The 27,877-nt window shown below is 36.6% G+C and overlaps 1 protein-coding gene across 2 annotated transcripts; it reads left to right on the top strand.

Annotated features, from left to right (window-relative positions):
- Window positions 1-1,115: 1,115 nt before the first annotated feature.
- LOC119765144 lies at window positions 1,116-15,732 on the top strand. 2 transcript variants are annotated; one of them, XM_038248371.1, is made up of 4 exons: window positions 1,116-1,221; window positions 6,263-6,375; window positions 10,274-10,361; window positions 10,419-15,732. In XM_038248371.1, the coding sequence occupies exon 4, from the start codon at window positions 10,467-10,469 to the stop codon at window positions 15,351-15,353; it is 4,887 nt and encodes a 1,628-aa protein (XP_038104299.1). In that variant the 5' UTR covers window positions 1,116-1,221; window positions 6,263-6,375; window positions 10,274-10,361; window positions 10,419-10,466; the 3' UTR covers window positions 15,354-15,732. The 2 variants fall into 2 exon arrangements, with proteins under 2 accessions (XP_038104299.1, XP_038104298.1); XM_038248370.1 differs by lacking the exon at window positions 1,116-1,221 and adding an exon at window positions 5,575-5,723.
- The last annotated feature ends 12,145 nt before the right edge of the window (window positions 15,733-27,877 follow it).

Genomic DNA, 27,877 nt, shown 5'->3' with positions numbered 1-27,877 from the left:
ACATCTAATCGCCACTCTTACCTATCGATTTCGGAAAACAACCGTGCCCCCCCAACATTTTGGACTAGTCGGCGCCCCTGATTGGTACGATGGTTTACATGGGACGGACTTACCCACGTGCAAAATTAATGTAACCCAAACGTGCATCATTTACTGAACCTGATTGATGAAGAATACATGTAGGCAATATGTTTAGAAAAGGGATAAACCCGAATAACTTTTTAATTAATTTTCTAAAAAGTTTCAAAATTTAACTACAAACTAGCAGATTTTCGAGCTGGACATTCCGGCTTCGTGTGGGAAATTCTTCCACCTGATGGAGCAGCATCGTTCGAAACGGAAAAGTGTTGCCTGTTCGAGAAAGTAAAATCATAATTTGCACGGCGGCTCGAAACGACATCTGGTGGCGAAATTAAAGTTGAGTCAAACCTGGATAAAATTGGTTGTTTTACCGGTTTAAATGAAAGTAAATATTTACTTCAAGTTGAGAATTTTCACAGAATGATTACACTAATATTATAGCCATTTGAAGATAGTGCAAAAGTTTATCAAATCAAAATAAAAATCAGAGGGATTTGAAAAACTCAAGATTTGCTTGTTCACAACTTTGCAAAAGGACACTGTTGAGAACAGACGAGAATGATTTGGCTTTGAAGATTTCCAAACTTTCGGCGACAGGAAGCTTCGATGGGTTCGTGATGTGTCTTAAGACGGCCGCGATGAACTCCAATGCATGTAAAAAGCCACAATTAGAAATAAGGGAGCAGGAAATGGGACGCGATTGTCAAGAAAATGAAGGAATTCGGCGCCAATGGGAGATTTTTGCTTCGTGCGTGTTTGAAAACATCTGAGTGAAAAAGATAATAAACAAACTAAGCTTGTCAACAAATTTCAAATTAAACATCGCAGTTTGGTTCTTCTCTCCTCTCCGACAATTCCGTTTGTGACGGTGCGAGCACGAGCAAAGTGTGCAAGAGAGCGAGAGCGAAAGAGAACCCCCCAACCGTCGAGTCTCTCATTCTGCCGATTCGCATCGTGAGAGTTTAGTAAGCTGGGGCGCGCCGACTGCGCACGAAGCTTAATCGGATTAGTCACGTCCAGGCCGTCATCGCGTTCGTCACGAAAGAGTGCGGGGTGTTGTTTGTAATTTGAACCAGCGTGTGTAAACAACAATAGTAAACACAAAACAAAATTGTGATATCTTCTCCTTGGATAAAAGTGGTAAGTGCTGCTAAAGCTGAATCTTTTTCGGTTGACGCTAAACCGGGGTTAAACGCGTTACAACACGTGTCAACGCGTTCTTGCTCGCTTTGATCATTCCACCATTAGTTCTTCTTGATGTGATTATTGTTTAAACACTGAGCAGATTTCGAGAACTGTAACCGGCGAGTCAATTTTGAATTATTAAGCTCGTTTTAAAATAATTGGGAGAACAGTCCGTAATTATATCGAGCACCTAATGTTGGCATATCGCCTCTGCCAAATTTGAGCAGAATCGGAGATGGTAATTTTCAAATGCTGTTCCGCTTCAGATGGAATGACCCATGTATAAAAATGTGTTTTCGCATATTTTCGGAAGTTGAATAAATGGCAGGAATTCGCACCAAATATCATCATGTTATAAAGCGTTGGATAGGTATTTGAAAGGCCTTTCCAACTAGTCAAAAACATTGTAGATATGGCAGCCCTGCCTCAAGTTATACCTTTTAAAAGCACTTATTTTTTTGTAAACAATTCCCAGATCCATCCCTACCTTTTGTGGGAAAGGTAATCGAGAGACCTTCCAAACGAGTCTGAATCTGGCAACCCTGTTTAAGTTATGTTATGAGTTATGTTCAAATTTTAGAAAGTAGTGAGGAAGCCATTAACCACATAGGTGGATTAGGTTAGTTTTTTCTCAATGAAAATGAGTTCCAGTCGGAAATCGGACCGAGTACGGTAAACAAATCGAAATGTGAATGTTCAACTGACTTTTATGGAATCCTTATTGGCTTCAGCAATCGGATCATTCTACTTTTAATAATCTTTTTTGTGGTTTTAGTCGTTTTTTAGTCCCAAATCAGACTTTAAAGTCAAACAGTCCGTCTTCCCCCTGAGTCTGTGCCTCTGGGGTTATTAGGTGCAGTACTACTTTCTTGCAATCATTATTGGTTTTCAAAAAATCTAAGTTTTACCAAAAATAAAAACCCGATTTAATCCCACCTGGGGTGAGATAGAGCTTTTCTTACTAAAGAATGAAACAATGGTAGAACTTTTTTCAATTAATAACATCGACTTTGTTTATTTATAACGTCAGCACAAAAGAAAGTCTTATGATGAAAGCATTGTATTATAAATGATAAAAAACGAAACTATTGGCACTACGCCCCCCGGGGCATGGCCTTCCTCTAACGTGGGATTTCTGCTCCAGCGCCTCTGACGAGACAGGAGAAACCGGGACCGACGTTTTACTTCACCATCCGATAGAAGCTCAGTGGATAAGGCGGGAATCGAACCCGCGTCTCATAGCATCATCGGGATCGGCAGCCGAAGCCGCTACCCCTGCGCCACGAGACCCACCCCCATTATAAATGATATGATTTCCAAAAGAAATAAAAATCGCAATTTTCACCAAAAGAATATTTTCAATCGTACAATATGAGTGAGATTTTTATTGAAAATTTAAAGCTCTACAACTTTGTAGAACATACCAAAGCTGTAAAATTCGATCCTGAAAAGTTATTAGCGGATCTGGTATCAATGAGTTCATCTCAACCAATTTCGCTCACAATTTACACAGATGCTTTAAAACCCCAAAAACCTTTTTCCGCTTTTGGAGCAGGGGGCCATTTTTTCTGGGCACCCTAGTATGCATGTATGTGACTGAAACTCGCACTGAGTTTTCTCGGCACTGGTCGCAATCGACTTGGTTTAGGGTCCCATACATCGTTATTGAATTGTTTGAAGTTTCGATAAATAGTTGAAAAGTTATGTATAAAAATGTGTTTTCACAAATATCCATATGTTTGAAAAGTGAACAAAAAAAACTCAAATCCCAATATGCTATACATCGTTGGTTAGGCAATCAAAAGACCTTTCCAAAGAAACCAATACATACAAATTAAGTGATATTGGTTATTTTTTTATCCGAATCGAAAAAAAAAAATTGATGATATTTGTGTCCAAACCCATCATATCACTAATTGTTGGTAAAGAGTGAGGAAGGCATCAACCACATAGGTGGATCAAGTTAGTTTTTGTATTTTTATTTGCATTTGTCATGTTTTGTTTACGTTTGTTTTTGATAGTATTTGGCTAATTCTTCCACCTTCTATCATCTTTTGCTTTTTTGTTGTTTTCATGTTTTTCACGTTTTCTGCTAAAGAACGATACAATTGTTATTTGAATTGTAGAAAAAAATCGAAGAGGCATAGTTTGGGACATTACAAAAGTTACTGCATACTTACTTTTACAAAACATATAGCAAATGTTGATGAAAAACGCAGCCAAAGTTGACCCCTAAAAAAATGTCATTTTTAAAAACATTGGCAAAGTCAAACTTCCAACCCTAGCATTTTCTTAAATTTTAAGAGTTCTTCTATCGTATACTTTTTAAAATTGGTTTAATAATGGTTTTTTGGCGATTTTTTAGACCGAAGCCCGTGAGAGCGGCCGTGGCTGACTGGTTACGGTGTTCGCTTTGTAAGCGAATGGTTCTGGGTTCGATGCCCATCTGCTCCCAACGAGAAAGTTTAAGAAAACATAAATTTGAAATTCATGAATATGAACGAAAAATCAAAGTCGCTCGAGGCGGGGTTCGATCCTCCGTCCTTTGGATTGGTAAGCAAAAATGCTAACCACTAGGCCATGACGACTTGGTGAGCGTGGACTGGAATTAGGAATACTGTTACAGAGAGCGAGTTGTGGCGCTATAACCACGGCAAAAAGTGTCCAGGGCATTCGTGGAAATACAATGTCCCATCCCAGAGGGTCCCGGAGTACCAAACCTTCTTAGCATGGTGCTCCCAACGAATACAACCAAATCTCGGAGCGTATGGTGGTGTGTCCCACGCTTCTTCCTCCCCTGTCGATTCAGAATTGTGTTGTTGTTCGAACACTCAGTGCTCAAACTCAACCCAATTACGAGTCATCTCTGCGATACGGCTTTACGCAGTAGGCCTGGCCGCTTTAACGCTTGTGATGTTTCAATGCATTCTATTGCAATGGCGAACTACAAATGTTAATAAATGACAAGAAGAGTGCTAGGCGTCATCTAACCTAAGGCACTCTCCAGGATCCCTTCGAAAGATTGGCTGCGCTAGGGTCTGATTAGATTAGATTAGATTAGATTTTGGCGATTTTTTAGACCGAAGCCCGCCTAGAGGCGGGGAAAGGAGAACTCTTAAAATTTTAGAAAATTTTAGGGTTGGAAGCATGACTTGTGTTGTGTGACTTTGACAATGTTTTTGGAAATGTCATTTTTTCTGAGGTCAACTTTGGCTGCGTTTTCCACCAACATTTTCTATATTTTATGGAAAAATAAGTATGTAGTAATTTTTGTAGTGTCCCAGACTACGCCTCCACGTGGAAACTTAGTGGATATTCTGAATAATTTTCAAAAATCCTGAAATTGCTTCAAAATGGTTGTAAATGAAGGAAAAACAAATTCAAACTGGTTTTCATTTGATTGCAAAATTTACATTTATTCAAATTTTGAAGTTTTATTTTCTCTGGTTTGCCATGTTGGAGTTTTTTTAATCATTTTTGAAAGAGAAACACGCGCATCATCGAGTCTCCAATAAAAGCTTATTTATGCATCCTAATCCTGTTTCTCGATGGATGGAACAAACTGTCAAACCGCCTGTATATTTTTTTGCGCATTTCTCGCAAAACCATGCAAGAGGACCAAAGTCAAAGGTTGGACAAATCACGTTAACGTCGAGGAGTTATTTTTATTTATGATTTGTCAACATTTTGAGCAGAACGATCAAATTAAAAACATTTAAAACAATCAGGGCGAGTTTTTCTTTCTTTTTTTATCGACACCAATAAAACATCATGCTTCGAATTCTCTTGTTTTATTAATTATTTGGATAAGAGTTTGCATAAAAATGGTAAAAACTGTGTTTTTTTGATGAATTTTCCAACAACTTTTATTTCAAACTGATTTGGAGGCTGTAGTCATTGCCAAAACAATTCAATAAAATATGAGTATTTACCAAAAAAACAAAAATCTGGTGAAACATTTCACTGAAACATTTTAAAAGCAACGGGAAAGGCACAGCAACACTTTGAGCTCGTTTGAGACCTGAAGAATTTTAGTCCAAATTTGTGCGATTTATAAGCTAAAACGAGTGTCCGGGATTCGAAGCACAACAAGTCAACATTAAAAAGATATGCTACTATCAAAAGTGTCCAGATTTAGAATCATGACGTCATTAGCAAATTTGCGAGCATAAAACCAAAAGTTAAGGAGAGCGAGCGCGAATGAGTCAAGTCTCTCATTCTGCCGGTTCGCTCGTGAGAGTTTAGCCAGTGTGACTAAGTAAGTGCCGGGACAATCGGCGCACGAAGTTAGTCTCGTTCCACATGTCGAAGGGTTTGTCACGAAAGATTGCAGGGTTTGGCTCTAGAAGTCTAGATAATTTAATTCAGTGTGTGGAAAATCTATCAATTTGAGCGAGCTGTTGATAAATCTCCAATCAAAAACCAATACTTTGTGATTTGCTCCTTGGAAAATACCAGTAAGTGCTACTAAAGTTGAATTTTTATTCATCTTTTTTGGATGACTCATTGTTGCGCTAGACGAGGTTAAACGCGTTGCCACGCGTATCAACGCGATTTGATAATTTCTTCTTGGTGTGATTTTTGTTTAAAGATTGAGCCGATTCCGAGAATTTTAACTATCAAGTCAATTTTAAATGATGAAGTTCATTTAAAAATAACTTTGAGAACAGCATTTGATTCCAGGACCTAATGTTGGCATATCAACAATTTGGGCTGGTTTTGCCACTTGTGTTTAAAAAAGTTATGAAGCAACATTTTGAGTATATTTGCAGGGCAACGTTGTTTTAAATTAAAAAATAAACTATTTTACAAATCGAACAAACTGTAGAAATTTACTAATTTCAAACGTTTGGTTTGTGATCATTAGCCACAGAAAATTCAAAATAAATATCCTATTTCCAACAATGTTCAAATCTTACAAATTCACCCCAGATTACAGTACAAGCTCACGACAGTGTTGATACTATTTTTTTTTTAATTCTGTACTTTATTTCAGGCAAAAAAAAGGACATTCGACGCTTCATGTAAACAACAACAAACGAGTTCAGAGGTTACGAATTAGAGGCCCAACGCCATATCTCCAGAAGAGTCAAAATTGTATTTTAAAAGGTAAGTACATTTAAAGTTGTTTGACATTGAAGTTGCGTAAGTTTTTGGTTGAAGAGAAAAATTATAGTTAAGAATCAAGAGTAACCATCGAAAGTGTTCCAAAATATCTTGTTTAAATAGTGAAAGACCGCAAATTGAATGGAGTTAGGAGCAAGTCCTTAACCCTCTACTGCCCAAATTTTTTTTTCGAAAATATTTATTTTTCCCGTGTTCAGGAGGTCATTTTGAGCAACTTTTGTTCTACGAAAAACTTTACTTCTCTTGTTTTATGTTTTTCTTGTTTCATTTTTAGTATTTTAATTTGCATTTATCTTGTTTAGTTTATGTTTGTTTTTGGTAGTATTTGGTCTACTCTACCATCTACTATAATTACATTTCGCCTATCTAATTTTTTCATGTTTTTACAGTCACTTTTTCAATTTTTTGCATGTTTTTCACATTTTCTGCCATAGAATCGCACCATCATCATTTAAATTGCAAAAAAATGCGTAGAGGCATAGTCTGGCACACTACAAAAATTACTGCATACTTCTTTTTACTGAAAATATAGGAAATGTTAGTAAAAAACACAGCCAAAGTTGACTCCTAAAAAAATGACATTTTTAAAAACATTGGCAAAGTCACATAAAACAAGTTAAACTTCCAACCCTGAAATTTTCTAAAATTTTAAGAGTTCTTCTTTCCAATGCTTTTTAAATATCAAAAATCGGTTGGAAAATTGATTTTTGGCGATTTTTTAGATCGAAGCCCGTCTAAAGGCGGGGTTAGGTTGTAGAGGGTTAAACTCTCAAACATGTGAGGATGTTGGACAAGGGTGAAGTTGACTGTGTTTGAACACTTGTGTTGCACAAAACTAATTAGTTATACAAGCCAGTTATTCAAGTAGTGAAACAAAATGATATTTAACTAGTGTTGAGAATTTTTTTTCGTATGTTGAACAAAACCAACTGTCTAACTTGTATTCAACAGTCGACAAGTTATGAGTGGTACTTGGGTTATTCCAAACCTTTTTAAAAACTTTCAAAGGTTTTTTAAGAAACCTCATTAACTAATCCTTTCTTTAAACGATGGTGATAATATTCTATTAACTAATGGGGAGAAAGCCCAAAAACTTGCTCAGCAGTTTGAGAGTGCTCATCATTTCAATAGAATTTCAGAATATTGTTGAACAAGAATTTTCATCAGATGACGTTTTTAATACGGATCTAAACGAAATATAATCAATAGAATTAAAAATAAGAAAGCCCCTGGCAAGGATGGTATTTTTTTACATTTTAATTTGAAAAAAAAAAAAAAATACCAGGAGCCACTTTGAGTAGAGCATGAGTATGAGCATGAGCATGAGAGACCACCCATGGTTGTCCTTCTCCGTTGCTGAACAGGACCGTTATATGCTATCAGCACAACCAATCATACGCTTCAACGATCTAGTGGTGTTTCCCTTATCAACAGCATGCATGAATGCGCCGAAAAGATAAAACACCAAGGTCGCTGAAACACGAATGTGTGCGAATAGGCAACAGTCATTGGCCACCAACGGCGCCCGCCATGTCAGTTTGTAGATCTCGAGGGAACGGGACGGGAATGTTAGTTAGCACAGGCTGCTACCAAGGGTGGGTTCTATACGATATCCACACCCCCGCGTGTGCCGGAAAACTACTTCTACTTGGGATTTTGTTAGTGGGAAAAGGTAATGGCCAGGATTCATCATAGAGGATGATGATGTGGCCCAATAATCAATGAATTTCGTTGAGTAATAGGGTGATGTATTATGTATTCTCAAGGCAAACAAACGGTAGATGCGGATGAGACCATTCCCGGTTATTTGGTGTTGAGTTTAGCATAAATGATTCAATCTTAGACAGCCGGCTGTGGAAAGATAGAATCAAAATTATGTGTAATTATAAGGTGAAATATTATACTCAGCGTAATATATTTACGTAGAGTTGACCTGAGACTATTTATACTTTTAAATTATTATAAGATGAGCGACCAATTAATTATTGGTGAGTTATGATGATATCTGAAGGACTTGAACGCATTGAAACAATATTTTTCACCGTGCTTTACGAGCTATACCGACTGGCTCAACTGTCATTGTGACAACCAGAGCCAGCCGCACCTTCACACACAAACGCACGCAATCACCCGAAAAACTCACCGACGACGAACGACGCGAAAAAACATGCGACCCGACGGACAGGCATCGCAAAACGAACTCATTAAAATAATTTTATATCATAAGCCTTAAAACATATTCGTCGGCGTGCCTTCCGATCATCGATGATATAGAAAGGACTTAATCCAGCAATACAACTTGCTTGTCTAAAAAAAAAGAATTCGCATCGTTTCTATCGAAAACTATATAAAGAGAACAAAAAAATAACTCATCGGCCAACGAACGCGCGAACTAAAAAAATGAAAAGAAGAAGAAGAAGACCAATCACCCCATGCAGACAAACAGCGAGACAAAAGAGACGAAAATAACACGAAACAACAGGACTGCGCGTCCTCATAGGCACTACACTAATGATCAATGAACTCACTTAAACTTGATTATTCAAAAATGAAATCGAATTGATTTAAGGTAATTACCAAAGTGCAGAAAAAATTTTACGATGCGACTTCAAACCTCAATGGTTTGCTACGGCCCGAACACAACGTGGACAATCTTTAAAGGCAGAGCAAAAAAAAACAACAAACAAAAAAATACCAAGAATATTAAAAAATAGGATTCACTATCTATCACTTTTCCCACACATACTTAAAAAAATCAAGTAAACACGCAACATGGAACGAACTCACCAGATGATAGTAGATAATCCTCCACTCGCAGATATTTTCCGCTTTCATGGATGAATAAATCCGCCTTCCATCTTTTAAACACAACCGACACCGATCACTCGCAAACCAACATCACTAAACCAATGAGCCTCCCACCCAACACCCAGACTCGGTAGTCAACACCACCCACCACCAGAGCACAACGCCAGCATGTCATCTGTTTACCAACAAACCGCGATGACCCCAAACACTGACGATGCTCTCTCTCCCTCACTCAAAACGAACAAACGTCACTGGACAGCGGACGCCACTCCTCAGCCCTGCAGGAAAGTGAAGCCTCCGTTTGACACTTGCACAAATGATGCACGGTTGCAACGCGCCGACCTCACTTCGATGGATGAATGAAAAAGAAAACACCGAACCGCCGAAATATTTTATTCCAAGAACAAGCGGGAAAACCCTTGTTGTTGGAAAACCTTCACCTTCCCGGGCAACTTCTATTAAACATCCATCTTTCGAGCACACAATCAACACCAAAAACTTCCGAAAACACGACAAAATCACGAAAATCCCGGCGCACCACAAAACAATCAACCACTCGTGGGCAATGTTGCCAGAAGTCCTCTACCAGGAGCCACTTTGAGTAGATTGGTCAAAGTGTTCAACAAATGTTTTGCTTTGGCATATTTTCCCAGTAGTTGGAAAAATGCCAAAGTAATTCCGATTTTGAAACCGCTCATGCTTCAAGCTAACAACCCATTAGTATGTTTTCATCTATTAGCAAATTATTCGAAAGAATGATTCTAAATAAAATGATTGGAAGCCCGTTTTAATGGAGTACAAACTATTGGGGCATGTAATTTTATGGGAAATTTAATATACTTTTGGGATCTGCATTAACGCAGAAGAGTCCTTTTTAATTTAGAATACAATTCAACATTTTGTAGCTTTGCAAGGTTACTTTTTTATAGTGTAATAATGTTCCACAAAATTGTAGAGCAGACAATAACAAAAATTTTGATATTTCAACACAAGGGGTTTGCTTGCAACCATCATCAAATTGCCAAATTGTGAACATTGTGGCTTTCTATTAACTTTTGATTTCCTTTTTTAGGCTCATCAAACATCATCGCCTGATTCACCAAAGGATTTGGTTGGCAACAAAAACAACTAATATTGTTTCATTTCCTGCTTAAAATTCAGTAAGTTTATTCTGAATATTATTCGTTGCCATCAACTGATTCTTTGTTGATTTACAGACATTCTCCCAGAGTCCCTCATAAAACCACCCTGAAAAAACAGCCAAAATGTCTCAGCGAAAGGTTGACACGGATGCTGAGGAGGCGCACTGTAGCAGCAAAAGGCCAAAGCTTGCTCATCAAAAGGATCAGCCATCGAGTGATTTCACCTACTCGCGACGACCAGGCACGTCTGCCATTGCTGGACACCACTATGAGAGTAAGCTATTAGCCCTAATGCTCCATCGGCTGATTGATTCTGGAACTCCCTTCTATCTGGGATCGAACCTTGACGAGATGGGACAGTTTGATGATTTGGTCATACGGAGAGACATAAACGGCGGAAGAAGAATACAAGTTGTTCTTGTTCAGGCCAAACACCGGGATGATCCGAAAAATAACAAAATTACATTGAAACAAGTTAACGACACAACGATTGAAAAGAAAAACCAAAAGAACTTCTTAAATTTGGTAAAAAACTTCAAAAACTACTTAGAAGTAAGAGAACAGTTCAGCCCCTCAAACACTGCCGGATTCTTCCAAGGGAGCTTCGAGGAGATCGACTTTGAAATTGCCGTTTTCACCAATGCAAAGTGTGATTTCACTCCTTCAAAACAAGCAGAACTAAATCCGCTGCTCAAAACAAACGACGAAGGAAGGGCATTTCAAATTGAGCCAAGCGAAGCAATGATTGAAATTTTAAGCAAAGACACAATAACGAGTGAAATTCTTCAAAATGAAGGAAAAGACGTGAATGAGCAAAATTGTAAATCGATCGTTGAAGATTTTTTCAAATCATATAAAATTTACTACAACCAAGGAAATGAAAAAGAAGTGGGGCAAATCACCGTGAAGGAAATTGGCAACAATAATTCAGTTTTATATATAATGTATCACGCTTTGGTTCAAACATATTGGGAAGAAAAGGGAGAAGTTTATTTCCTCACAAAAGAGTGCGATTTTCTGGATAATGCTTTGAAAAAAGTTAACGAACAATCAATGCTGATGAATCTTACTGAAATTTGTTTCAAGTCTTCAAAGCGATTTAATTTAGATTTCAGCGCAGAGTCATTCCAAGAGCTTGGTTTCGATACAATTCCAGCTGACAAACGAATAATCAACGTTAGCAGCAAAGTTCCAATACTGAGCTATGCTAAAATATGCCAACATTTGATTCAAAAATTTAAACTATCACTCGCCATTGTGGATTTTGATCTAGATGGAGTTGACAGCGGAGAAATTTTATCGACGTTTTTAGAACCGAACGAGTTCAAATGTTTGATCGTGCGCAGTTCGAAAGAAGTTGCAGAGTTGAAACAATCCCAACTGGGAACGAAACTGGCAGAGTGTGGAAAATACATCATTTTGATCAGTGAAGCTGGGTTGATGCTGGAGTTGCACCAAGTTAAAGATTTGAAGATTGATTTTGCGGATCTCACGACGAACTGTCGGAGTGGTTTGATGGATAGTAAAATGGTTTCATTCCAGGGCAGACCGATAAAACTTGTCGATCTCATTGGAGAACCTGATGAGAATGGGTCGAATGACTCAGGCAGATTAATCACTGGAGCGATTTTGCTCAATTTGCTAGAAAATGATTCTTTACAAATTGCTCCAATGGATAATGAGCAAGTTCCTTATTATATTGCCCGTCGGTTCAAACGGTTGAGAAAAATGACAAAAAATCATGACAAAGACAAATTTGAAATAATTGATGACACAAAAAATATTCAAGAAAACCTCAAAGACTTAGTGATCATCTCAGAAACAAAAGAGCACTTTCATGAGATTTGCTCTCGACATCCATTACGCAATGTTCACTGGTTCAAGCAGCACAAAGATCACTTTTTATGGCAATGTTCTTTAAACAGTGTTGCCAAACTGCGTGAACTTTTGCAGTACGATGATGAAGAGTTTCCTTTGGTGAATTTTAAATCATTTTCCGAACCAGTGGTGATCATAGCTGATGAGCCTGGAATGGGTAAATCCACCTTGATGACCCAACTTGAGCAACAAAATGAGATTTCCAGTCTTTCGATGGTAATTCGAATCAATTTGAATGATTACACTTCAAAATTTAAGAGCATGGAAAACAAAAAAGTAGATTTTGAAGAAGTAAAAAGTTTCTTACTTTATGTGATGCAAAAAGCGAATGCAAATTCAAACAGTGAGATGATAAAATTTGAACAAATCTTGTTTGAAAGATTCTTAAATAAAAAAAATGTGATTCTCTTAGTTGATGGGTTTGATGAGATTGCTCCCAATTATGTCAAATCGGTTTTGGAATTTTTAAACACTGTCAAAGAGCACGTAATGAAACTAATAGTTACTACTCGTGACAACAGTGCAAAAGTTACACTGGAAAATAGTTTAAACGTTTTTGCGCACTCTTTTGTTCCATTCACAGAAAACGATATTCGTAATTTTTTGGAAATGTTTTGGAAGACTAATCTCACAGACGCTGAATTGAACCAAACTCGATTCGAAGAATTTGTGACCGCAATGTTGAAACAGTACACGCAAACTTATTTTAATGGAAAAAGCTTTATAAGCACTCCTTTGCACATTGAAATGATTGCAACATGTCTTCAAGATGTGTTAGAAGATTACATTAAATCTGGTAATTCTGTCTCCTTAAACCTGTTCAAAACGAAACTTAATCTATGTTTTCTTTACAAGAAATTTATCAAAATAAAATTTGAAAATGTATACTTAAAGGAGAAACAAAATATTGATCCATCCGCAGTAATTTGCACTGAATATGAATTCTTTAAGTTGTTCAAAGAATCGCATACAAGACTTGCTTTGTATGCCATTTTTGATGAGAATACTTTGAAATTATTACTATCGAAAGAAGAGTATTCAAAAATTAAAAAAGACATCGAAAATGTTAAAATTGGGAAGGAAAAACGTGGTTTCGTCAGTCGAATAGTGGATGGAAAGCCGCAGTTCGCTCATTTAACATTTGCCGAGTTTTTTGTCGCAAAAGCTGTCTGGAAATGGCTTAAAAATTATTCGTCTGATCAGCACGATGCAGCAAATGCTCTGCTGGAGAATTTAGTCGGAAATGATAAGAGACAAATATGTCAATTTATTCAAACTAAGGCACTGAGTGATTTTACTCAAGCGGGAAATGCAACAGATTTAGTGGATCTGATTTTAGGTAAACTCAAGAGCATCTTTTTGGTAGAGCATGATGGGTGTCAGTCATTCGAACGATTTTCTTCCGATTATTTACTTAGTGTAGTGGAACATTGTTTGATTAATCCCTCTGACGCAATGCTTAATGCAACAATTAATTTGTTAACAGACGATGAAAAATATAGACTTTTGATTTCTTCAGCCAAGATGGGTTATTCAAAGTTGGTGCGTATTTTAGCCACTCAATTAGGGACGGATTTTCTCAAGAAAGCTTTTTCTGAAAATTATAGTTGGGGATTTTCACCGCTTTACTTGGCTGCCAGCAATCATCATTATGAAATTGTAATATCTCTTGTAAGGGAATTTGGCTACGATGTCACATGGATTGATAAGTTTTATCATTCTTTTTGTTCTCATTTGCTAACTAATGAGCAATATGATTCAATTAAAAACCTCCTCAAGATGGGACTTAACGAACTTGGCCAGCCATACGCAAACAACTCAAAGCTTCCCATATATGATGCACTCAGCAATGAAGAAACACCTCAGAATGTGATTGAAATGCTGCTGGATGTCACAGACGTTGACATTTTCAATAATAACAATTTTTCCGACGTCAGTTTTCTTTTGCTCCGTTACGATCTGTCATTGACGAAAAAGTTTTTGGAGAGGGGCTTTTCACTCAGACAGCCCATGATCAGTTGGCGTGGATACCGAATAATGCCTTCCGTCACACTTTCTCGTTTTGATGGTTTAACATTTGATGCCTTCAACCGAGTTTGGATCGACCGAATGCGATTTTTGTGTGAAAACGGCGTTGGATTCGATACTGAATTACCGGCAAGACTTACAAAAATTCATTGCATGTTGAAGCTATTTAAAATATACACTTTGGACAAGACCAATTGGGTAAAGACACTCTTGAAAGCTTTTGTTACCTGTGAAAAGTGCAATGAAATAGTTTTGAAAATTGATTCGTGGATGATTAGTTTAGATTTTGACGGTAAAATTATTAGATTAAATAAAATCATGAGAAAATCTACTCTAGACAAAATAAAGCTGCTCTTGAAGGATGGACTTTTGCTTAACAAAATAATGAATGAGGAAGAAATTCTACGTGTTTTGGATTTGGCTGACCTGCCAGAAACTACGGACGAAATGAAACATATTGTTTCAGAAGCATTTGATTTTTGGTCAGTATATGAAATTGAAGATCTTTTAAAAGCGAAATTGAAAGAGGAGTTTTTAAATCCAGACTTGCACATAAAAATATCCTCGATTCTATCAAAATTCATACAGTTCATGACAGATTTGTGCACGAAATGGCGCAACATAATGGCTGCTATTGAAAATGACAATCTAGATGGAATTCGCATTGCACTTGAAAGCCTTGATTTGAATTTGCGCAAAACCGTAATAAATAGTTGGGACGATGAATACGGATCCCCTTTGCATTTTGCTGCTTATCATCGTAATTATCAAATAACAAAGTTTCTACTTGAAAATGGAGCCAATCCAAACAGTAGAACTGATTTCTATTGCACATCTAAAAAAATGTCATTTGATAAAAATGTCAACAAAATAATTGTAAATGAAGCAGTCACTCCAATGTTCACCGCCGCAGCAAAAGGTGACTTGCCAATAGTTAAGTTGCTACACGAAAAAGGAGGTTGCATTAATGCCAAAACTTTGCTCTTAGAGGACACACCTCTAAACGTAGCAGAAGCTGCTGACCACTCTGATGTGATTGATTATCTAATTGGAAATGGAGCTGAACGAGGAAGCGGTTACCTGAGTAATATAGTTGTACGCTAATCTGATTCTCATTCCCACTGATAACATTTATTTGTTCGGGTTGATACAGAAAGTAAAGTTAAACTTAAATTGCCCATAATCGCAAAATAATATCTTTTTGTGTTTATCAGCTTTTTTTTGATAAATTTCAATTCAATTTAATCACTTTATTTTAATTATTAACGAAGCCTTGATGCATCGTTTTCTGTCAAAGATGCCTTGAAAAATATTGCCTTGGGCTAAACAAAACATCTGCAGTACCAAGAAAAAACTATTTAATATGCGAATAAGAGAGTGTAGAAACTGCTTGTTAACATACGTTTAAAGATAAATTTTATAAAATTATTAAGACAGATATTTGTTTTAAAGGTCTTAGCTTGTAAGTAGCTTTATAAATAAAAATTAAAACCTGTAAAATCAGACCAAACTTTTTCTTGAATCCGAAATCCATTATCTTTCCTTACAGTAAAGTGTCACAGTGATTCAAAGTGAGCAATTTAGATTGGTACGATGGTTTACATGGGACGGACTTACCCGCGTGCACAATTAATGTAACGCAAAAGTGCATCATTTACTGAACCTGATTGATGAAGAATACACGTAGGCAATATGTTTAGAGAAAGGGATAAACCCGAATAACTTTTTAATCGATTTTCTCAAAAGTTTAAAATTTTACTGCTCAATTATTTTTATTATTTCACAGAAAAAAAAACTGAAATACACAACTATGCCATAAAGCTTGCCCAATCGAGCGAATTCGCTAACTTATTCAACTGAAATCTGCCTCAAAAAGTCCCAATCATTCGAGTTGCATTCTGATTCTGGACCGTTACGGGTCAAACGAACGCACCATAAACTAAAAACTAAAAACTAAAAACTAAAAACTAAAAACTAAAAACTAAAAACTAAAAACTAAAAACTAAAAACTAAAAACTAAAAACTAAAAACTAAAAACTAAAAACTAAAAACTAAAAACTAAAAACTAAAAACTAAAAACTAAAAACTAAAAACTAAAAACTAAAAACTAAAAACTAAAAACTAAAAACTAAAAACTAAAAACTAAAAACTAAAAACTAAAAACTAAAAACTAAAAACTAAAAACTAAAAACTAAAAACTAAAAACTAAAAACTAAAAACTAAAAACTAAAAACTAAAAACTAAAAACTAAAAACTAAAAACTAAAAACTAAAAACTAAAAACTAAAAACTAAAAACTAAAAACTAAAAACTAAAAACTAAAAACTAAAAACTAAAAACTAAAAACTAAAAACTAAAAACTAAAAACTAAAAACTAAAAACTAAAACTAAAACTAAAAACTAAAAACTAAAAACTAAAAACTAAAAACTAAAAACTAAAAACTAAAAACTAAAAACTAAAAACTAAAAACTAAAAACTAAAAACTAAAAACTAAAAACTAAAAACTAAAAACTAAAAACTAAAAACTAAAAACTAAAAACTAAAAACTAAAAACTAAAAACTAAAAACTAAAAACTAAAAACTAAAAACTAAAAACTAAAAACTAAAAACTAAAAACTAAAAACTAAAAACTAAAAACTAAAAACTAAAAACTAAAAACTAAAAACTAAAAACTAAAAACTAAAACTAAAAACTAAAAACTAAAAACTAAAAACTAAAAACTAAAAACTAAAAACTAAAAACTAAAAACTAAAAACTAAAAACTAAAAACTAAAAACTAAAAACTAAAAACTAAAAACTAAAAACTAAAAACTAAAAACTAAAACTAAAAACTAAAAACTAAAAACTAAAAACTAAAAACTAAAAACTAAAAACTAAAAACTAAAAACTAAAAACTAAAAACTAAAAACTAAAAACTAAAAACTAAAAACTAAAAACTAAAAACTAAAAACTAAAAACTAAAAACTAAAAACTAAAAACTAAAAACTAAACACTAAAAACTAAAAACTAAAAACTTAAAACTTAAAACTTAAAACTTAAAACTTCAAACTTCAAACTTCAAACTTCAAACTTCAAACTTCAAACTTCAAACTTCTAACTTCAAACTTCAAACTTCAAACTTCAAACTTCAAACTTCAAACTTCAAACTTCAAACTTCAAACTTCAAACTTCAAACTTAAAACTTAAAACTTCAAACTTCCAACTTTATACTTCAAACTTCAAACTTAAAACTTAAAACTTAAAACTTAAAACTTAAAACTTAAAACTTTAAACTTAAAACTTAAAACTTAAAACTTAAAACTTAAAACTTAAAACTTAAAACTTAAAACTTAAAACTTAAAACTTAAAACTTAAAACTTCAAACTTCAAACTTCCACCTTCTTCCTTCTAACTTCAAACTTCAAACTTCAAACTTCAAACTTCAAACTTCAAACTTCAAACTTCAAACTTCAAACTTCAAACTTCAAACTTCAAACTTCAAACTTCAAACTTCTAACTTCAAACTTCAAACTTCAAACTTCAAACTCAAACTTCAAACTTCAAACTTCAAACTTCAAACTTCAAACTTCAAACTTCAAACTTCAAACTCAAACTTCAAACTTCAAACTTCAAACTCAAACTTCAAACTTCAAACTTCAAACTTCAAACTTCAAACTTCAAACTTCAAACTTCAAACTTCAAACTTCAAACTTCAAACTTCAAACTTCAAACTTCAAACTTCAAACTTCAAACTTCAAACTTCAAACTTCAAACTTCAAACTTCAAACTTCAAACTTCAAACTTCAAACTTCAAACTTAAAACTTAAAACTTCAAACTTCAAACTTCAAACTTCAAACTTCAAACTTCAAACTTCAAACTTCAAACTTCAAACTTCAAACTTCAAACTTCAAACTTCAAACTTCAAACTTAAAACTTAAAACTTCAAACTTCAAACTTCAAACTTCAAACTTCAAACTTCAAACTTCAAACTTCAAACTTCAAACTTCAAACTTCAAACTTCAAACTTCAAACTTCAAACTTCAAACTTCAAACTTCAAACTTCAAACTTCAAACTTCAAACTTCAAACTTCAAACTGGGCTTCAAACTTGGGCTTCAAACTTCAAACTGGGCTTCAAACTTCAAACTCAAACTTCAAACTTCAAACTTCAAACTTCAAACTTCAAACTTCAAACTTCAAACTTCAAACTTCAAACTTCAAACTTCAAACTTCAAACTTCAAACTTCAAACTTAAAACTTAAAACTTAAAACTTAAAACTTAAAATTAAAATCTTCAAACTTCAAACTTCAAACTTCAAACTTCAAACTTCAAACTTCAAACTTCAAACTTCAAACTTCAAACTTCAAACTTCAAACTTCAAACTTCAAACTTCAAACTTCAAACTTCAAACTTCAAACTTCAAACTTCAAACTTCAAACTTCAAACTTCAAACTTCAAACTTCAAACTTCAAACTTCAAACTTCAAACAGATCGGGCTTCAAACTGGGCTTCAAACTGGGCTTCAAACTTCAGGCTTCAAACTTCAAACTTCAAACTCAAACTTCAAACTTCAAACTTCAAACTTCAAACTCAAACTTCAAACTTCAAACTTCAAACTGGGCTTCAAACTCAAACTTCAAACTTCAAACTGGGCTTCAAACTTCAAACTTCAAACTTCAAACTTCAAACTTGGGCTTCAAACTTCAAACTTCAAACTTCAAACTTCAAACTTCAAACTTCAAACTTCAAACTTCAAACTTCAAACTTCAAACTTCAAACTTCAAACTTCAAACTTCAAACTTCAAACTTCAAACTTCAAACTTCAAACTTCAAACTTCAAACTTCAAACTTCAAACTTCAAACTTCAAACTTCAAACTTCAAACTTCAAACTTCAAACTTCAAACTTAAAACTTAAAACTTAAAACTTAAAACTTAAAACTTAAAATTAAAATCTTCAAACTTCAAACTTCAAACAAAAAACTAGAAACCGAAATCAAATACCACAAAACTCCCTGAATTCAACCCCTCGTCCACTTGAACTTTACCATTATTACTGACTGTCTACCGAAGCCAGGGGGGATGGGTTTGGTTTGATGCCGGAAGCCGCCGCCGCCACTCACCGTGTGACGTTTCGTGAGAAAGTCTGTGGCGAGACGGTTTGCGTCGGATTCCGGATCTAGGCCAACAAAGCGGCGGTGGAACGGGAACCGCCCGACTGTCATCGACCTCCCCTTTCTTGCACCGATAAAAGGGGGTGAATTTGGTGAGTTACATCGCTTGTAAGTGTTGGTGAGAGCTGCTGCCGTGGCAGAGGGGTGAGAACCAAGCCTGTTTTATTTTCTGCAAAGGGCTTGAAATGTTGCAGTTTACAAGAGTTACACGATTTTGTCGGAAGAATGGGTGTGGGAAGGGAGGGAGGGGGTGGTTAAGTGATGAACCACGGACAAACAGACGTAAATCTCTTTCAAATTCCATAAATCGACAATTTAACCGTTTATTTGGTTGAACAGAAACTCACCACGGCAAATTGGAATTCACCACAGCTCATTAACATGCCGTTGACAGTTGTTCTGTTCACAACGAGATGAAGCGTTTTCAATGCATCTGTTTGTCTGTGGCCATCTCTTATTTGTTTATGGGTTCGTAGGCTTGGGCAGGGGCAACCAGAAGGACTCAGAGTTTAGCTTTGATCTTTTCAGAACGAATCAAGATGAGCATTTTTCACATTTTTGGTTGCTTCTTTTATGTCAGGGCCGTGTTTTGTTTAGAGGTGTGATGTAAAGGTTTTCTTTTTTTGAAGTTGTGGTTCGCATTCAAGTGGCGCACTTTGTTAGAGCTGCTCTTGAGCTTGTCGTTTAGGGGGTAAATTGACTTGTTGTTGCTTGTAAATATTAAGTGGTAAGAGCTGTTGAAAATCTGATGATTTAACACGATTTGTATTCAAAGAAAATAAATAATTTCAAGCAATTGTCAAGATCATTAATCGTAAAAATCAATCAATATAACAGTCAACTTTAACTATAAATTTATCTATAATTATTTTCAATTAATTATCACTTTTTTTGACAATCATTTTTTTATTTTAGGCATTTTTCAATATTTTAAGAATTTGAAAAAAATCTTATACAAACCAAAACCAAAACCAAAACCAAAACCAAAACCAAAACCAAAACCAAAACCAAAACCAAAACCAAAACCAAAACCAAAACCAAAACCAAAACCAAAACCAAAACCAAAACCAAAACCAAAACCAAAACCAAAACCAAAACCAAAACCAAAACCAAAACCAAAACCAAAACCAAAAAAACCAAAACCAAAACCAAACCAAAACCAAAACCAAAACCAAAACCAAAACCAAAACCAAAACCAAAACCAAAACCAAAACCAAAACCAAAACCAAAACCAAAACCAAAAAACCAAAACCAAAACCAAAACCAAAACCAAAACCAAAACCAAAACCAAAACCAAAACCAAAACCAAAACCAAAACCAAAACCAAAACCAAAACCAAAACCAAAACCAAAACCAAAACCAAAACCAAAACCAAAACCAAAACCAAAACCAAAACCAAAACCAAAACCAAAACCAAAACCAAAATTGCTGCTGCCAAACTTGTATGGAGCCTTCTACAGGAAAATCTCTTTTTACGCGAATTTTGGTTTTGTCTTAAACAAAATCGCGTGAAAAGAGTTTTCAATATTTTTGAGTTTTATTAAGAATTGTTATGATTTTTTATACATAGCAAAAAATTGAGTAATTTTGGAAGGTGTAGTTTAAGAAGTTTGAATATTACCTCTTTTATGATGTAATTTTACCTCAATTAAGACTAAAAAAGTGAAATTACACCAGAATAGGGGTAAAATTACACATTTTCAGAGGTAAAATTACACATTAGGGTGGCTTGAAGTTGTATGGGAAAATTTCAAAATGGACTAATTCAATCAGAACAGGCATTTTCTGGTCCCATTTGGGCCCCCAAACAACCCCCCAAAATTTGGGAGCGATTGGGTTTGACCCGGCTTTCCGCAAAGCGATTCAAATTTGTATGGAAATTTGTATGGGAAAACCCTCTTTTTTACATTTTATTTTTTATCATTTTCATTTTTCACTCAATTTAAAAACTAACACCGTAGAAGTATAGCCCTGAATGTCCTCTAAAACTTTCCCGAAGAAAGTATGGTCCTATCTTGCTTCTGGAAAAAGATACAGAGTTTGTAAAAGAGGCATTTCAAAATAAGTGCTGAAAATTATTTTTCTTGCCAACACTGCCAGTACTTCGGTAGATATTTCGGAATCTTATTTTTTAACGTAATAAGGAAGCAACCTAGCAAAATGGTGTCTTAGGAAAAGTTGTTGTATATGAATGTGGCTTTTATTTAAAATTATTGACATGCAGGGTGACACACCTACAGGGTGTCAACCAAGCTCTAACTTCTACTGGTTAAAGCGTTGGTGTCTTAGGAAAAGTTGTTAAGCTAATTATTCCAAGAAATTTTGACATGGTTGGAACACAGGGTGGCACATCTATAGGGTGTCAACCAGACGTGCATCCGCTCTAACTCCTCTTTTAGAAGAACTTGTTTGGCATTTGGCGTAGATGATTCCCAGCATATTGTGCCAGTGTTTAGAGTACACGAATTACGCTAATCTTTAAGGCTCCCGAAGACCCTGAGAGGCTATATTATAAACCAAGTGAGATGTAGGGTAAGAACCGTTAAGTGCACTCAAAGAGCTTTTAAGATGTTCTTCTTGAGCGCTTATGAGAACAGTCACGTGAAAATATACCTAAAGTCGGTTTTTCCAATGAACCAATGCTTTCTAAACATTATTCATGCTAAAAAAATGACGTTTTTAACTGACAACAAGCACAACATTACGTTAAACTTAAATGCCAACCAGAACAAGCTGAGTGCCGATAAGAAGAGCTCTTAGTGCCGATGCATGTCTGGTGTCAACCCATTTCTCGTTTCTATTTAAGACCTTTTTGATCACTGTAAAGTGGGCGAAAAAGGGCACAAATCGCAAATTAGGCCTGCCACGCAAAAGGAGGCTGAACAAAAATTCGTCAAAAGTCATTTTTTCACATTAAATTTTCTGGGGAATCGATTGCACATGTTTAAAAACCCGGTAAAAAGTTAAGATGCTAGTTTGGTAACTTTCTGATAAGTTGTATTTTTTCTGTAAATTGCTCTATGAAAAAAGGAAGCTGAATGATGGATTTTTTTTCTGTAAAAATGTTCAGGACATTGGAGCAATCTCTACAATATCGGCCGATTTGGTTCAAACTTTTCAAACTTCCCTATCATCAAAGAAACCATTTTGTGTTATTGGTTCACCCATACAAATATCCATACAATTTTGGCAGCTGTTCATACAAAAATGGTACGTAAATATAAAAAAATCTGTAACTTTTCATGATTTTTTTTATTGATTTTTTGTCTTGGGAAAAGTTGTAGGTATTGATGAAGACTATTCAGAAATAAATAGAAACAAGGAAAAAAATTGGTGTTTTTTTTCACAAAAAAAATCTGTTTTCCAAAATCCGTATATTTTAATCTTTGATTTTTTTCAAATATGTTTTAGGTGTCAAACCCCCGCATATTTTAAGCCATTCAGAAGTTTGAACCAAAATTTTTCCGACGAGTTATAATTTGTTAACATAGTGATTTTTGTAAAAAAAAATCTAGTACTTAAAATTTGTTGACCTAATTTTTTTATGTAAAATTAAATTTGCAAGATCGGAAACTGTTTTTAATCATGCGCAATCGATTCTCCAGAAAATTTTATGTGAAATAATGACTTTTGAGGAATTTTTGTTCAGCCTCCTTTTGCGTGGCAGGCCTAATTTGCAATTTGTGCCCTTTTTCGCCCAATTTACAGTGATCAAAAAGGTCTTAAATAGAAACGAGAAATGGGTTGACACCCTATAGATGTGCTACCCTGTAGATGTGCCACCCTGTAGATGTGCCACCCTGTCTTCCAACTATGTCAAAATTTCTTGGAATAATTAGCTTAACAACTTTTCCTAAGACACCAACGCTTTAAAAGGTCACCAGTAGAAGTTAGAGCTTGGTTGACACCCTGTAGGTGTGTCACCCTGCATGTCAATAATTTTAAATAAAAGCCACATTCATATACAACAACTTTTCCTAAGACACCATTTTGCTAGGTTGCTTCCTTATTACGTTAAAAAATAAGATTCCGAAATATCTACCGAAGTACTGGCAGTGTTGGCAAGAAATATAATTTTCAGCACTTATTTTGAAATGCCTCTTTTAAAAACTCTGTATCTTTTTCCAGAAGCAAGATAGGACCATACTTTCTTCGGGAAAGTTTTAGAGGACATTCAGGGCTATACTTCTACGGTGTTAGTTTTTAAATTGAGTGAAAAATGAAAATGATAAAAAATAAAATGTAAAAAAGAGGGTTTTCCCATACAAATTTCCATACAAATTTGAATCGCTTTGCGGAAAGCCGGGTCAAACCCAATCGCTCCCAAATTTTGGGGGGTTGTTTGGGGGCCTAAATGGGACCGGAAAATGCCTGTTCTGAAAAATCGATCATGTCGAGCCACCCTATTACACATTTTCAGGGGTAAAATTTCAATGATTTTTTTTTCTGTGCATAATAATAATGTAATAACAGGTTATCGGGTATTCAAATCAGCTTCAATGACCTACGCTGGATACTCTGCAGCAGGTTGAGCTAATCTGGGTTATCCTAAAACATCAGGAAGTTATGAACTGAACTGAATCTACCTGTTCAACAAGGGTCTGTACCGGTGTATTTACCACCGTGATAATTTCAGGTAGCTTTCGTGACCTACCTTGTGATCTGTTGGAATGTACTAGGTCATCCAAGAACTCACGGAAATTATGGCCTGGATATCTACCTGATCAACGGGCGTCTAAATGTCTATCTTAACCATCGGTATGGCTTTTGGTAGCTTCAGTGGACCACAATTGGCATTCTGCGACATGTTGGGTGATTTTGGGTTATCCAGGAACTCCCGAAAGTCATGGCCTGGATATCTACCCGAACAACGGGGATCTATATGGCTATATAAACCATAGGTATAGCTTCAGGTAGCTTCAGTGGACCACGATGGACACTCTGTGGCTTGTTTAGGGTCATCCAGAAACTCCTGAGATTCATGGCCTGGATATCTACCTAGTCAACGGGGGTCTATATGGGTGAATTAACAATCGGTATAGCTTCAGGTAACTTCAGTGAACCATGATGGAAATTCTGTGGCATGTTGGAAGATTTTGGGTCATCCAGGAACTCCCGGAAGTCATGGCCTGAATATCTACATGATAAACAGGTGTCTATATGGCTATATTAACCGTCTGTATAGCTTCAGATAGCTTCAGTGGACCAAGACGGGCATTCTGCGGCATGTTGGATTGTTTTGGGTCATTCAGGAACTCCCGGAAGTCATGGCCTGGATATCAACCTGATCAACAGGTATCTACATGGGTATAATATCCATCGGTATAGCTTCAGGTAACTTCACTGAACCACGATGGATACGCTGGAGTACTTTGGATTGTTATAGGTCGATGAAAAGCTATACCGATTGTTAATTCACCCAAATAGACCCCCGTTCATCAGGTAGATATCCAGGCCATGACTCTCAGGAGTTCCTGGATAACCCAAAATCATCCAACATGCCGCAGAATTCCCATCGTAGTCCACTGAAGCTACCTGAAGCTATACTGATAGTTAATATTGCCATATAGAAACCTGTTGATCAGGTAGATATCCAGGCCAAGACTTCCGGGAGTTCCTGGGTGACCCAAAACAATCCAAAATGCTGCAGAGTATCGATAGTGGTCCACCGAAGCTACCTGAAGCTATACCGATGCTAAATATTGCCATATAGATCCCTGTTGATCAGGTAGATATCCAGGCCAAGACTTCCGGGAGTTCCTGGATGACCCAAAACAACCCAAAATGCTGCAGAGTATCGATAGTGGTCCACTGAAGTTACCTGAAGCTATACCGATGGTTAATACAGCCATATAGACCCCCGTTGATCAGGTAGATATCCAGGCCTTAACTTCCGGAAGTTCCTGGGTGACCTATAACAATCCAACATATCCCAGTGTATTCATCGTGGTTCACTGAAGCTACCTGAAGCTATACCGATTGTTAATACACCCATATAGACCCCCGTTGATCAAGTAGATATCCAGGCCAAGACTTCCGGGAGTTCCTGGGTGACCCAAAATAATCCAATATGCCGCTGAATGCCCTTCGTAGTCCACTGAAGTTACCTGAAGCTATACCGATGGTTAATACAGCCATATAGACCCCCGTTGATCAAGTAGATATCCAGGCCTTAACTTCCGGGAGTTCCTGGATGACCTCGTACATTCCAACAGAACGCAGCGAGTCCGTCGTGGCTCACTGAAGCTACCTGAAGCTATATCGATGGTGAATACAGACGGAAGTTCTTATAACATCCCAATATGATGCAGAGTATCCGTAGGTCACTGGAGCTACTGATGGTGAAAACCCCGACTTTGGTCCCCGTTTAAATTGTATTTTGTTTAGTTATGTTATTAAAACATTTTCGCATGGTTTTGGAACACCTGGGATGTTCTAGTCCATCAGAAACTTCCGGGAATTTTATGAAACTGGCTTACCAAAGAAACTTCAAAAATTTTGACAACGGATCCTACCCAGACTGCTTCAGTGAGTGCGGTAGGCTACAGTACATTGTTGTAACAACTTTTTGGGATGATCTGGATCATCCAAGGACTCCCTGGAGTTAAGACCTGTGGGTCTACCACCGTAACAAGCCAGAGGTCGACGGGTTTTGACCCCGGAACATACCCGCATAGCTTCAGTGAGTATGGTAGACTACTTTCCACATGTGTTGAGATGTCCTGGGTCATCCAAGGATTCCCTGGAGTTAAGATCTGCAGGTTGACCACCGTAACAAGCCAGATGTCGTCGGATTTTTATCCTGTGACATACCCGCATAGCTTCAGTGTGTACTGTAGACTTCATTCCTGGTATGTTGGGATCTTCCAACAAGTCCTTGGATGACCCAGGACATCCAAACACAAAAAACGTCAACAATACGCACTGAAGCTATGCTGATATATTCCGGGGTCTAAAACCGTCAACCTCTGGCTTGTTACGGCGGTAGATCCACAGATAACTCCAGTGAGTCCTTGAATGACCCAGGACATCTTAAAACATCTGGAAAGTAGTCTACCATACTCACTGAAGCTATGCGGATATGTTCGGGGGTCAAAAACCGTCGACCTCCAGGGAGTCCTTGGATGACCCAGATCATCCCAATAAGTTGTTACAACAATGTACTGTAGCCCACCGTACTCACTGGAGTAGTCTGGGTAGGATCCGTTGTCAAAATTTTGATGTTTCGACTTGTTTCTTTGGTAAGCCAGTTGCACAAAATTTCCGGAAGTTTCGGATGGACTAGAACATCCCAGGTGTTCCAAAACCATGCGAAAATGTTTTAAATATCATAACTAAGCAATATTCAATTGATACATTTTGAAAATTCTTCGACAAATTACGAAATCCCAAAGACTCTTGATTTAAGTCAGATTCTCAATTTAAGTCACGGAAATTCTTTTTTTTAAACGATTCTCGATTTAAACACCCCCATTTCGTTGTGCAAATCAAGAATATGGCACAAAAATGCTTTTTGGTTTCAGGGATGCCCTTAAAAAAATTCGAGCCATTTCGAAATTTTTTTGAAATCCAATTTGAGAGTTCAGCAACTCACCACGGCCATTGCAAATTTCACCTCAGTGAATTCACTCGCGTTTGACAGCATTTGCTTGATGTTTTATTGCAGAATCTTTGATAATTTTGTTTAAAAAAAAACATCGCCAATGTCTAAATTCACCCCTGCAGTAACTTCCTCACCAACCGATCAAAACAAACACACACACACACGCAGAAGTGTGTCACATGTGTCTACCGTGTCCCAGCACGTGTCCCCCCCTTCCCCCTACCCCACCCAGAGTTACAACTGTCAGCCTGAGTATGTAAAGAGTTACTGACGATGACGGCGCCCCCGCAAGGTAGGCATCGTGCACCACACTTACACTTGCGCGCACTCGTATTGGTGCAATGGTGCACTTTTTTCGCCGTGCACTGCTGATAACAGTCAACAGTCACGGTTTTTGGTCTCTTTTTGGTCTATCCGCGCTCAGAATGCCTTCAAGAGTGGTGAGTTTTGGCTAGTTTTGTTTGGCGACAGCACGCGCGGCGATCGGAGTTGGCGGCGAAGCCGCCGAATTAAAGTGCGACAAGTTGTGTGCGTACCGCGGAAGAGCCTGCTGACGTTTTCGAACGCAGGTGAGTGACGGAGAGTGCCGGAGAGAGTGAGTGCTTCTAGTTGGGGTAGGTCATCGCGGCGCAGACGGTTTGAGTGACGGCGATGATGAGTGGCAGTGCGGTGAGTTCCGTCTCCGTCTGGTGCGCATGTAAACAAAGGATGTTTTTGAGGGGGGGGGGGGAGGGGTGGTGGGTTCCCCGTCCTGGCTGTCAGACGGGTGGTAAATATATGTACCTTTAATGGGTGTCGTTGAGGGGGGTGAGGGGGAAGTGGGTAGTAAAGCAGAGAGACCAATAAATTTAACGAGCTCCGTACGAGGAGCCT

The sequence above is a fragment of the Culex quinquefasciatus genome, chromosome 1 (genome assembly GCF_015732765.1).
Source record: "Culex quinquefasciatus strain JHB chromosome 1, VPISU_Cqui_1.0_pri_paternal, whole genome shotgun sequence".
Lineage (NCBI taxonomy): Eukaryota > Metazoa > Arthropoda > Insecta > Diptera > Culicidae > Culex > Culex quinquefasciatus.
Note: the sequence above shows the minus strand (reverse complement) of the source record. Positions and strands in the feature narration are given on the sequence as shown.

Excerpts from the sequence above, each read along its gene's own strand:
- LOC119765144 (XM_038248371.1), top strand. The coding sequence starts at position 10,467 with ATGTCTCAGCGAAAGGTTGACACGGATGCTGAGGAGGCGCACTGTAGC.